The sequence below is a fragment of the Musca vetustissima genome, unplaced genomic scaffold (assembly GCF_032173495.1).
Source record: "Musca vetustissima isolate MV318-11 ecotype Yass unplaced genomic scaffold, APGP_CSIRO_Mvet_v1 utg71374, whole genome shotgun sequence".
NCBI lineage: Eukaryota > Metazoa > Arthropoda > Insecta > Diptera > Muscidae > Musca > Musca vetustissima.
This window is the reverse complement of record NW_026872778.1, coordinates 103993-116064: the sequence shown is the minus strand read 5'-3', so window position 1 is coordinate 116064 and position 12072 is coordinate 103993. Positions and strand designations below refer to the sequence as shown.

Genomic DNA, 12072 nt, shown 5'->3' with positions numbered 1-12072 from the left:
TATGGAATAAAGGTTGTGAAGTGGTGTTGATGTATGAAAATGGTTTATGAAATTAGTACATATTTATATAAAAAGTACAAAATGGTACTAAATTTAGTACTATTTGCGTTTAAATGAGTGTATAGAGATGGAAGCCTGAAAATCGGAATTTGAACTACTATTGTAGTACAGGTGAATGTATAGAGCTGGAGTTTTCAAATTGAGAATTAAATTTACTGTTGGAGTGTTATATTGAGGTAGTTTAGGAAATTCGTACTTATTGGTACGAAAAGTGATTTTGCTTGAAAGGTTTTCAGTTCTAAAGACATATTTGTAAAATCGTATTTATATGTATAAAAAGTACTAAACGGCACTAGATTTCGTGCAATTTGTATTTGGGTGAATGGAGAAAGCTGGAAACCTAAAATTTGGAATAATGGCTGCCGTTGGAATATAGAATTGAGATATGGAAGCATAGTACTTATGTGTACTATATTTGGTACAACTTGATTACGTATGAATGGATAGAACTGGACTTCAGAATTTTGGAATTAAAATTAATGTTGGAGTGTAGGATTGACATGAAACAAAAAGTACTAAATGGTACCAATTTAAAATAAAAATTACAGTATTTAGGTTGTATTGGAATTTCGTACTTATGGATACAAGAAGCACTAAATGGTACTAAATATGGTACAATTCGTTTTGTGTGAGCGGATGAGCAGAAGCAATTGTGTGAGCGGAAGCAATTGTAGGTGTGTGGATTAATTATCCATTGCTACAACAAAAATCTGCTTTGAAATGGACTGTTCCTAGAATGAAGACAAATGTCGAACTTTGACAAATTTGAATTTATCAACGTACGACATTTGTAAAGCCACATAGCCTAATATGCCTGATGAGCCGTTTAACCAACGGCGAAACGCGTCGAATAATGATGGGTACGTAGGTTCTTCTCCTGGCTTTCCTTTTCATTGCAAAACTTAAATCATCAAGCTCGACTCGAAGGAGTATAAATAATCACTTAATATTTACAGAAAATATACATTTTTATTTTTATTTAAAAAATATGTCATTCGACATGCAAAAAATTTTATGGAATTTATTTTTCAAACAATTCCAATTTAAAGTCGGTTGCCGTTATTAATTTCTCAAATGAGACTACCTTCTGTAATTACGTTACTACTTGCTTCATATTGAATATGTACGTGTAGTCACTTAAAAAACTCCATACTATTATATGTTCGGATTATCATACCTTTATAAGATATAGTCATTAAGATTTAATTATTATATGGAGTAGTATGGTTTGCAATTTATTTAAAATCGGCCTTTGAGGCTTCAAATTGCATTTTTGAAAGAAATAAATAAAATAAATAAATTATGCCATGAAAAATCCAAATAAATCGAAATAATTGGTAATTTTAATTATCCACTAGATTGTCATTATTATCATGAATCTGTAATGTCGCCTTGTCCCCTATATACTGTAATATCGATAAATAATAACCAACAAAAAACATATCGAAAATGCATGTATTAATCGATAAATGTCAAAAATCCCATTATTGTCATCACTATCTTTCTTTTCACAAATTCATCAAAATGGCAACAAATCGTGGTAACCGTGCTCGCCAAACTGAAGAAGTGGATAACACCATTACTTATGTACAATGTGATGGATTGGTAAGTTAATTTAATAGTTTTCATTATCCGCTTTAATAATTTATAAAAGTTGCGAAGTTAAACAATAAATTGTTCGAATTATTCATTGATAAAAATGTGTGTATTGGGGCAGTGGCTAGGCAGCAGCAAATGTCAAAAGCGAAAATCACACGTTCGCAAGTTGACAACTGTGCATCCAGCGATTACGGGGAGATGCCATATTTATGTTAAAAAAAAGGAATTTTTATTTTTGCAAATTTTGATTATTTTTTTTTTTTTTTTGTTTTCTTTTCTAGGCGGCAATGAAAATTGTCAAGCACTGCCACGAAGAATCCAGTAACATGGATTTGGCTCAAGGTGCCTTGCTGGGCCTTGTTGTGGACAAGTGTTTGGAAATCACCAATTGCTTCCCCTTCCCCAAGAACGAAGACGATACCATGGACGAAGAACTGTATCAATTGGCAATGATGCGCCGTCTGCGTCGTGTCAATGTCGATCACTTCCATGTGGGCTGGTATCAAAGTTCCAATGTGGGCAATTTCCTATCCATGGCATTGTTGGAATCCCAATACCACTACCAGACCAGCATTGAGGAATCGGTTGTTGTCATTTATGATACACAAAAGTCGGGACGTGGTTTCCTTTGCCTGAAGGCCTATCGTTTGACACCACAAGCCATTCAAATGTACAAGGATGGTGATTTCACGCCAGAGGCTTTGCGAAACATGAAGGTGGGCTATGAGAGTTTGTTTGTGGAGATTCCCATTGTTATTAAGAATTCACCATTGACCAATATTATGGTGAGTGAATTGTGTGAAATGATGCCCGAGGAACAGGGTCATAACTTCTTGGATTTGGGTACCGCCTCGGTGTTGGAAAGTCATATGCGTTGTCTGATCGAACGTGTGGATGAATTGTATCAGGAGTCGATGCGTTACAATAAGTATCAACAGGCTGTCTTTAAACAGGAAACTGTAAGTGGAAGCAATATTTTTTAAACACCCATTCAATATTTGTTTACAAATATCTTCTGTTTTTAATAGGAAAAACATCGTGCTCTCACCAAACAAACTGCCGAGAATGCTATCCGTGTTGCCAAAGGTGAATCACCCGTTCCCGAGGAAGAAGTTCTTAAACAATTCCGACCATTGCCCGTTCCACCCAGACTTAATGCCACCATTGCCTCGGGTCAAATCAACACCTATTCTCAACACATTTCCCAATTCTGTTCGCAATCGTTGGCTAAACTCTTTATTACACAATCTTTACAAAACGCTAAGGAATCGAAGGATGTTACCAAATAAGTTCTTAATTTTTAATATCCTTATCGTTTTTTAACACATAAGCAAAAAAGAGGAAGAAAAAGCAGTAAAATTATACGGAGGAGAAACACACACACACATTATTTGTAACGAATCGTATATTTAGTAAAAAAAGAATAGAAACCACAATATAGACAAACAAAAAACAACAGGAGGAAACAAAATCTTTATACACACATAAATAACGATTTGAATAAAGTGTTAAAACAACAACAAAAAGAATATTATGCAGTTTTTTTTAAGAAATTTCAAAGAATTTTTAATATACCTTTAACAATGGACCAAATGAGAATATATTGGATACTCTTAAAAAACATCTAGGTGTGGATTTTTCCAAAAAAAATATTTTTTCTTACTTCTATAAGGCATGGATTTTTTAAAAAATATTTTTCCAGAATTTAAAAATCGTGGATTTTATAAAAGCTATTTTTTTAACTTTTTCAGAACTTACTAACAACAGCCACCGGGCTATAGCAAGAAGAACCCCTATTTTCTAAAATGAAAATCGCAAAATTTTCTGTTTAAATTTGTCTGTATATTTTTTTCTTATACTAACTTATTGCAATATGATTTATATTTTTCAAGAAACTCTTAGAGTTCCCTTATAAGCTGCATGGAGTCAAAAAAAAATGTATGATATAAAAAATAAATGTTGTTTATGAACAAAAATATAAAATCAAAAAAATTCGATTGAAATCGGTTATTTCAAAAATGAAGCAAAATTATTTCCAGAGATCCAGGTCCTAGTCCAAAATTATCCTCGTATCCGTATAACCCTTAAACATCTTGTCGTATTGATTTCTCCGCCATTTTATTGTAGGTCGCCTGATTGAAACGATGATAGGCACGACAATCTTGCAAATGTTCACTCATCGTTCCGACGGGCACAAAATGTGTGGCATTATATTCACAGACCTCCAACGGGGGACCACGATAATTTTTACGACATTTTAAAACGTGTGCCGGCATTCGATACATGACAATGCGATGACCGCTGTTGAAGGGACAAATTCCATATTCATTGTCATCGGACATGGTTGGTGTGCGGCGTCTTCTTTGGTTTGGGTTATGTTTAGAAGAGCTGGTGAGAGAAGTAATAATTAAATAAATTACAGGTATATAGGATGAAAAAACCACATGTAATTGTTAAAATGTCTTAACATGGGCTGTCCTCTGGTTCATGAGTATGGACCTATATAGTCCGCCTGGAGTTATTTTTTTTTATATGAGAACTTGAAGTGGTAAATTATTGCAACTTCGAATCGAAAATACTCCTATCAACTTTAAAATACCCCAAAAAGGCGTGTCCCCTCCATATACATTGGAGCTATAAAAAAGTATGGATCTATATTAAAATACAATGCACATTGGAGCTATAAAAAAGTATGGACCTATATTAAAATACAATAACAAAGTTCTAAAATACTTGTCGTTGGCCCATATCACAGCAGCGTAGACTTTTTCGATTAGAAAATTAAATTTTTGTAATCAGGACAACAGCCGGTTTACAAGGGTCCCAGCGTAAATTTTTAGACTCATATCCCCGAAAGTTTATATTTCCGCAATAATCATTACAATCTGGCCCCTCCGAGGAACCTGTGGTTTAAATTTTAAAATGCTTTGCGGGCGGGTCCTAAACCCTGTTAAATCTACACTGGTCGGTACCTTATCAATCAAGTGTTTTTTTTTAAATCGTTCGGGGCTTCAACACAAATCCACAATTACATGTGTGTGTGTAGTTAGCTGCTCGAAAGTCTCCAAACTTGAAGGAGCATGATTTGTTTTGTTTGGTGTGTGTGTGTGTGTGGGCTTGTGTGGAAAGTGGCGACCCAAGCCGTAAATAAAATATTTAATTATTGGACAACATTTGAAAACTATTTTATTTCACTCACCTGCAATATTAAATTGTCCTGCAGATTATCCAGAATTTACTCGAAAATATATTCGTAATTCAATAATTTATTGCTAGCGTCAATAATAATGCGGCAATTTATTAATAAACAACACTATTATTTATACATAGGCGATATGCTGGTTTTGACGGCGTCAAATGCGTGCCTGTTTAACAGCTGTTAATAGCGTACGACGTATTACCTAAATGTAGTAGTTACATGATGATTAATAATTACAAATCATGGTATAATAATAGAAGGTAACAGCAAGTGTTGTTGTACAAAAAACGATACAACAACCACATGGAAATTTGTTGTTGTAAGTTCTACTAGTGTCAACTCATTTGACAGAAAAATGTAAACAAACAAACAAATTATCATCAAATTATTTTTATTTTGAAAATGAAATATTTTCGAATCCTCAAAATAAAAATTGAAAAACATGAATGAAAATCTATCAAATTTATATATCTATCTATTCCACATCTTTCCTATAATTGAGCCATTGCCATATATATGTGTAACACATATGAAAATGCTGGGAATATCGAGTTATTCCTTGAAGAAATATTTGCTTATTCAAACTTTCCCAGCAGGCAGATTGAGTAAATTGAATACAGGAGCACATTTAATAAAGAACAATTTTAAATTGTATGCGTTCCCAATTTTCCTGTTGGGTGATTTTTAAAAACATAATTTGTCAAATTCATATTGACACTAGTATTACGTTGGAATCAAATCAGCTGAGATTTGCTGTTACCTTTTATAATTGTACCATGATTACAAATTTATAAAAATTGTTGTTGTGTTAATCCAAGCTCTATTTTAATTTAAAAAAATAGTTCATTTAACAAAATAACTTAAAAAAATACTTTTATGTCACACTCTGTACGCCATACGCCAACAAACATGAAAGCAAGCAGTTGATTACACATCAACGCCGTTATAACAACAGCGTCGCCCTCTCTTTTCTCTTCTCTGTTGTGAAATGCCGCTACATTATTTACGGCGGCTGAGAATTCAGTGACTGGTTGGCGCCGAATTATTTTGAATTAACTTGCTTTTTCCCCCTTTACATTGCAAACAGTGACGCTTTCGCAAAAAAATAAAAAAACATGACATCCACAAATTTAAATCCCCAACGTGAGGTACGTTCCTTTCTAATGGCCAGAGATCCCAGCATTGACCGCAGATTTCGTCCACGACCCCAAAAACGAGAACGACTTTTTGCCGAAATCGAGGAAGACGACTATTCCAGCGATAGTTCGGTTAGTGATGTCGACAGCGATGTCAGGTCTTCCGGAATAACAGATGCCAATTCTAGTGATGGTTCTGCATCTCAGGTGGAGACAGGCGCATTGGTATATCTACGTCTTCGACCAGTCAGCCCATGCCCTTCGCCATCCTATAAAATATCCGAAGATGGTAATGTTTTAATAACGGGTCCGCCATTAGAGTGTGCCAGCACAAGCAACAACAAAAATTCCATGGAAAAACATTACAGCTTTTCGGGAATTTTCAATGCCACGGTAAGTCAGAGTGAAGTCTATGAGAAATGTATTGGACAAAGGATCGAGGCGGAGGAAAGTCTATCGGTTATGACATATGGTACTTCGGGTTCGGGTAAAACATTTACACTGCTTGGCGATGCCAATCGTCCGGGTGTTATACCCCGTTCATTGGAGCACATATTTACACAATATCAAACAAATATTTATCCCACCCCGGTTTTGAAATTGGCCAATGGACGCATTGCTGTACTCGATGATGCTGAGGCCGCAAAGGAAAATCGTATGCGTTGTAAAATAATGTCCAGTTGTCCTGAACTGGAGGGCGATTATGCCAATCTACAGCAACGTATTGCAGCGGATCACAATTTCCCACAACTCCAACTGGACGATGGTGTATCCGTACTGATCTGGGTGTCATTTGTTGAAATCTACAATGAACTGGTATATGACCTATTGGCACCACTGCCAGCCGGCAATGGCAAGAAGACAAATCTGAAAATTGTCTGCAATGACGGCAATGTTTTCATAAAGGGTCTAACAACGGTTTTTGTCAAAACCAGTGCCGAGGCACTTCGCTTATTACGTTGGGGTCTACAAAAGCTGACGTATGCATCGACATTAGTTAATGCCAACTCGAGTCGATCCCATTGTATATTTTTTGTTGATGTTCTCAAGTATTATCGTTCGGGTGTGATTACGGAAACCTCATTTAAATTTTGCGATTTGGCCGGTTCAGAGCGACTGGACAAGACCGGTAACATTGGTTCCCGGTTAAAGGAAGCACAACGTATCAACACTTCATTAATGGTTTTGGGCCGGTGCTTAGATGCCGCCAACACTGTATCGGCCGGAGGAAAAGATCGCATACCATTTAGAGAATCAAAGCTAACCATGCTACTGCAGGCCGCTCTCCTGGGCAAAGAAAAAATGGCCATGATTGTGAATGTGACACCCACAGATAAATACTATGAGGAAAATTTAAATGTTTTAAGTTTTGCTGCCATTGCCAGAAATATTGTCTTCAAAGCCCCGGCGACGAAACAAACCAAGTCACGTTATTCCGTATTTGGCGATAAGGAGTTGGTCAACAACGAATATGTTCAACAGCTGTTGGAGGAAAATGCCTTCCTGCGCAATGACAACGAAGATCTGCTGGATGAAAATGCCCGGTTGCGTGATGAAATTGAACGTATCACAAATGAACGCAATGAAGAGTTGCAAAAACAAGAACAAGAATTACGGATACAATTGGTCGATTCATTTCAGGTCACTTTGGATGAGACCAAAAAGAATTTCGAACGACGTCTCCAAACTGAACTTGAATGTCAGCGGCGTATTTTCGAATCGAAAATTGAATTCCTTAAACGTGAAGCGGAAGATTTGCGCGAAGAATTGGAGGAACTGGAAAAGGAGAACAAGGATAATATTGGAAAAATTGAGGAAAATGATATCATGAAAATTGAAAGCAATGAAAATATTCAAAATCATCATCATATGCTTTCCAAAAAACGACGAACCATAGAATAATTTATTCTTCTTTATTTTATTTTTTTTTTTTACAATTTGTATTTAGTGTTTTAATTTTATTTGTATGTTTTATGTTTTGGATACTGTGTGTAGAATATTTGTGTTAATAATAAATAAAAATATAATTTTAAACATCAAAACCTACTTCAAAATACCCGTTTCCTCGACAGAGGGGTCTACGATCCGAAACGACCCGAGTCTTACTCGGCCAACGTCTGTCACCTCAGCCCATTGTGTAAAAGCAATAGGGCTGCTACAACAACAACAACTTCAAAATACCAAAATCAGTAGGACCCATGGTACCATGAGTCGGACCATTATATAGGTTAAAACATGAACTATTTAAATTTTCTTGTGAGAAACCAAAATCCACGCCTTGAATTACTTACGCCTTGCAAAAAATATTCTAAAAAAATCCACGTTCCATAAGCCGAGCTTAAAAAAGATTTCCAAGCGCGTCGGTCTTGTTTCAAGATGTTGTTTTCTACTTGGTCTTTCTATCTAATTCGTGGGCTTCCTACGGGAACCATTCTTAAAAAATCCACGCCTTGGTCCGCCTTGCAAAAAATATTCTAAAAAAATCCACGCCTTGGTCCGCCTTGCAAAAAATATTCTAAAAAAATCCACGCCTTGGTCCGCCTTGCAAAAAATATTCTAAAAAAATCCACGCCTTGGTCCGCCTTGCAAAAAATATTCTAAAAAAAAATCCACGCCTTGGTCCGCCTTACAAAAAATATTCTAAAAAAATCCACGCCTTGTTCCGGCTTTGAAAAAATCCACGCCTTGGTCCGCCCTTGAAAAAATATTCTTTTAAAAACCCACGCCTTGGTCCGGCTCTGAAAAAATATTCTTTAAAAATCTACGCCTATTTGTTAGGCCCTGAAAAAATATTCTTTAAAAAATCCACGCCTATTTGTTAGGCCTTACAAAAATAATCTTTAAAAAATCCACGCCTATTTGTTAGGCCTTGAAAAAATATTCTTTAAAAAATCCACGCCTGTGGTAGGCCTTGAAAAAATATTCTAAAAATAAATTAAAATTTTGTTTTTAATTTTTTTTTGTTCAAACTTATTTTTTTATTTTATAAAAAAACTCAATTATACAAATATCATTAAACTTTGGTTAAATAAGGCTAGCATGATGAATCTCATTCCACTTTTTTGCCAGTTATAGAGAATTTTCTATATCTCAATAGTATTTAAATGTTTCTTTTATTATTATTTATATTCTATACATTAAGAGTAAGTCTTTGTTTTAATAAATCATAAGAGTAATTATTTTTTGTGGTAATAAAAAATTATACTACATCTCAAGCCTCACCCAATGAAGTAGAACTAAATACAGCAGCAACAAGAAAAAACGGATGGGAGTATGGAACAGACTGTGTTGTAAAACTCCCCTTTAAGGAGGGAAGTATTGTGAGGTTCCTTTTTTTAAAGTATTTCTTTTTCGATTTCATTAACGAATTAAAACAAATGCAACATATAAAATTGAAAATCTAATATTTTAAATAATTAAAACAATAACATATTTCTAGAAGAAAATGAAAAATATTGTTTTCTTAATAAAAAAATAATAATATTAATATAACATAATTACAAAATAATTCAAATAAGGCCAAATGGGATTCTTAACGAAATAGAATATTTAAAAATATGAGCCTTTTTGGCTTCTAAAGAGAAAAGAAGAAAGGAGAGAGCATTTCCAATTAGAAAAAATATATATATAGGATGGAATATCATCAAATAGTTGAAGATACATATAACAAATATTGCTTGAATTTGTTTCAAAATACTTTGATGTATTTTAAATATTAAAAAAAATAATAATAACAAAAATAATAAAATACAGCATTGAAAATAATAATAAAAAAAGATTTTCTTGCAAAAGAATAAATTATTTTCAAATACAATACATATTTTCGATGTACCTCTCCTCCTATATGAGCTATCATATGATGGTCGATCGTATCTTCTATAAACTCTACACCATATCCATTTCCAAATCAGTATCACCATCCTCATCCAACAATTTTTGTTTATCGCGTAAATCATTGACACTTGTCAGTGGTCGTACCTTACCCAAATTCACCACAGGACTTTGTGAATACAAATAAATGGCAAAGGAGACCACAGCTATGGCCATTGCTGTATTTATATAAATCGGTATGGCGAAAAGGAAATAACACAATACCGCTGTGAACATTAGCTCCAACGCACTGGCAAATGTCTTCAATATTGAATTCATATATTTCAAAAAGAAACTTGTCACAATACCAATGGCGGCATTGTTTACAATAATAATGAGGACCTTAAAGCGGAATATTGCCTGAAGACTCTCCGCTGTAAAGGCTGAGAACAGATCACCTTGAAATAGTAGTATTACCACATTACAAACAATCGAATCTAAATACATGAACACATTCTGTACAAAGATATTCACTTCGGAACCTTTGTCTTTGAGCAGATATTCATTGTAGACCCCAGCCAGGCATGAGAATATGGTTTGGGCCAAAATTAGTAGGGCGCTTAAACTAAAATCAAAACCATTCATATTTTTATTACTGAAATGGTTGTTCGAGTTGGCCGTATCAGATGATGCTGCTGCCGCCACATTTTTAGTGTCTTGATTATTATCACCATAGATGCCACTGAAATTAATTTGTTTCAACATACAGCCAAGTGTCAGTAAGACTAGTGAAATCCATTGCCGCTTCGAGAGGTATTTTTTGAAAATTATCTGTGGGAAAAATAACAAAAACAAAAATAAATTAATTTTTATCACAAACAAAATATGGAAAAAATGTTTTTAAATAATCTACGTCTTTGATAAGCTGTGGAAAAATCTTCTTTAAAAAATTGACGCCATAAAAAAATCTTTTTTTTAAAAAATTCACCCTTTTGATAAGCTTTGGAAAAATCTTCTTAATAAAATCTACGCCTGATATAGCCTTTGAAAAAATATTCTTAATAAAATCTACGCCTGATATAGCCTTTGAAAAAATATTCTTAATAAAATCTACGCCTGATATAGCCTTTGAAAAAATATTCTTAATAAAATCTACGCCTGATATAGCCTTTGAAAAAATATTCTTAATAAAATCCATGCCTGATATAGCCCTTGAAAAAATATTCTTTAAAAAAACACGCCATTTGTAGCCCTTGGAAAAATATTCTTTAAAAAATCTACGCCCTTGGAAAATATTCTTTAAAAAATCCACGCCCTTGGAAAATATTCTTTAAAAAATCCACGCCATTGGAAAAACATATAAAATTCACGCCTAGTGTAGCTCTTAGAAAAATATTCTATAAAAAATCTACGCCTATGTTAGGCCCTGAAAAAATATTTTAAGTTTTTTCCCCCACTATATCTTACCTGAAACAAAATACCCGTTATAACAACTCGTAATTGCAATAGCAAATAATATGTTGTGGGGTCGAACGTGGCCAGATTTACAAATGCCAAATTATTGTAGAGGCAATATAGTAAGGCTGGAACAAAATACAGCAGCATAACATTGTAATCTTTGCGAACATCCTTGACCAATGATGTGAAATTGTGACTGAAATTAAAAAAGGACACATTAAAAATTAAAAAAAAAAATCAACATTTCCCACACTTACTCTCTGAGATATAGTGATGCGGAAACTAAAAGTTTCAAGACTTCGGTTAATAGAACAACTGTCACGGTGTTATAACTATATGAATTATTGGATTCTTGTGAGGCGGTTACAAATATCCCTGAAAAAATAAAAATTAAATAAATTAATTAAAATTTAATAATTTGTTTTTTGCCCTCCACTTACCTTGTCCAATAAACAGGGACATATACAGTATGAATATAAGAAATGTTAGTTTTGTTGGAAACAATTCACGCCAATTGATTGCCATGTTGGCGTTCCAAAAATATTAAATTTTTGTTCTCAAAAAATGGGGCTTAAAACAAAATTGTTTTTTATTACTTTTCTCTGCAAGCTGTATAAACAAAAGCGTTTGCAATTCCAGTGAATGGCATACTTGCTGAAAGGAAGCAAACCTATTGTTGATAACACAACTCAATTTTAATTAGTGTGGGGCTTTTATCGCTCTGGAGCGACGACACATAGACGAATGTTGTGTGCTTGTTAAATGTAATCAGGAACAATAATGGGTTCTATTGATAATTTGAAAAATAAA

The 12072-nt window shown here is 34.1% G+C and overlaps 3 protein-coding genes across 3 annotated transcripts; 2 read left to right on the top strand and 1 right to left on the bottom strand.

Annotated features, from left to right (window-relative positions):
• The first annotated feature begins 1528 nt into the window (after positions 1–1528).
• Positions 1529–2958, top strand: LOC133338273 (eukaryotic translation initiation factor 3 subunit H). Its single transcript, XM_061546452.1, has 3 exons — positions 1529–1665; positions 1941–2618; positions 2688–2958. Exons 1-3 carry the CDS (start codon positions 1585–1587, stop codon positions 2946–2948), a joined length of 1020 nt encoding a protein of 339 aa, XP_061402436.1. The 5' UTR covers positions 1529–1584; the 3' UTR covers positions 2949–2958.
• Positions 2959–5973: 3015 nt separating this feature from the next.
• Positions 5974–7896, top strand: LOC133338240 (kinesin-like protein subito). Its single transcript, XM_061546421.1, has one exon. The coding sequence runs from the start codon at positions 5974–5976 to the stop codon at positions 7894–7896; it is 1923 nt and encodes a 640-aa protein (XP_061402405.1).
• Positions 7897–9879: 1983 nt separating this feature from the next.
• LOC133338281 (UDP-galactose transporter senju) lies at positions 9880–11787 on the bottom strand. The gene is made up of 4 exons (XM_061546461.1): positions 11703–11787; positions 11520–11637; positions 11272–11458; positions 9880–10635 (listed from the first exon to the last, which is right to left on the bottom strand). The coding sequence occupies exons 1-4, from the start codon at positions 11785–11787 to the stop codon at positions 9880–9882; spliced, it is 1146 nt and encodes a 381-aa protein (XP_061402445.1).
• Between the last annotated feature and the right edge of the window lie 285 nt (positions 11788–12072).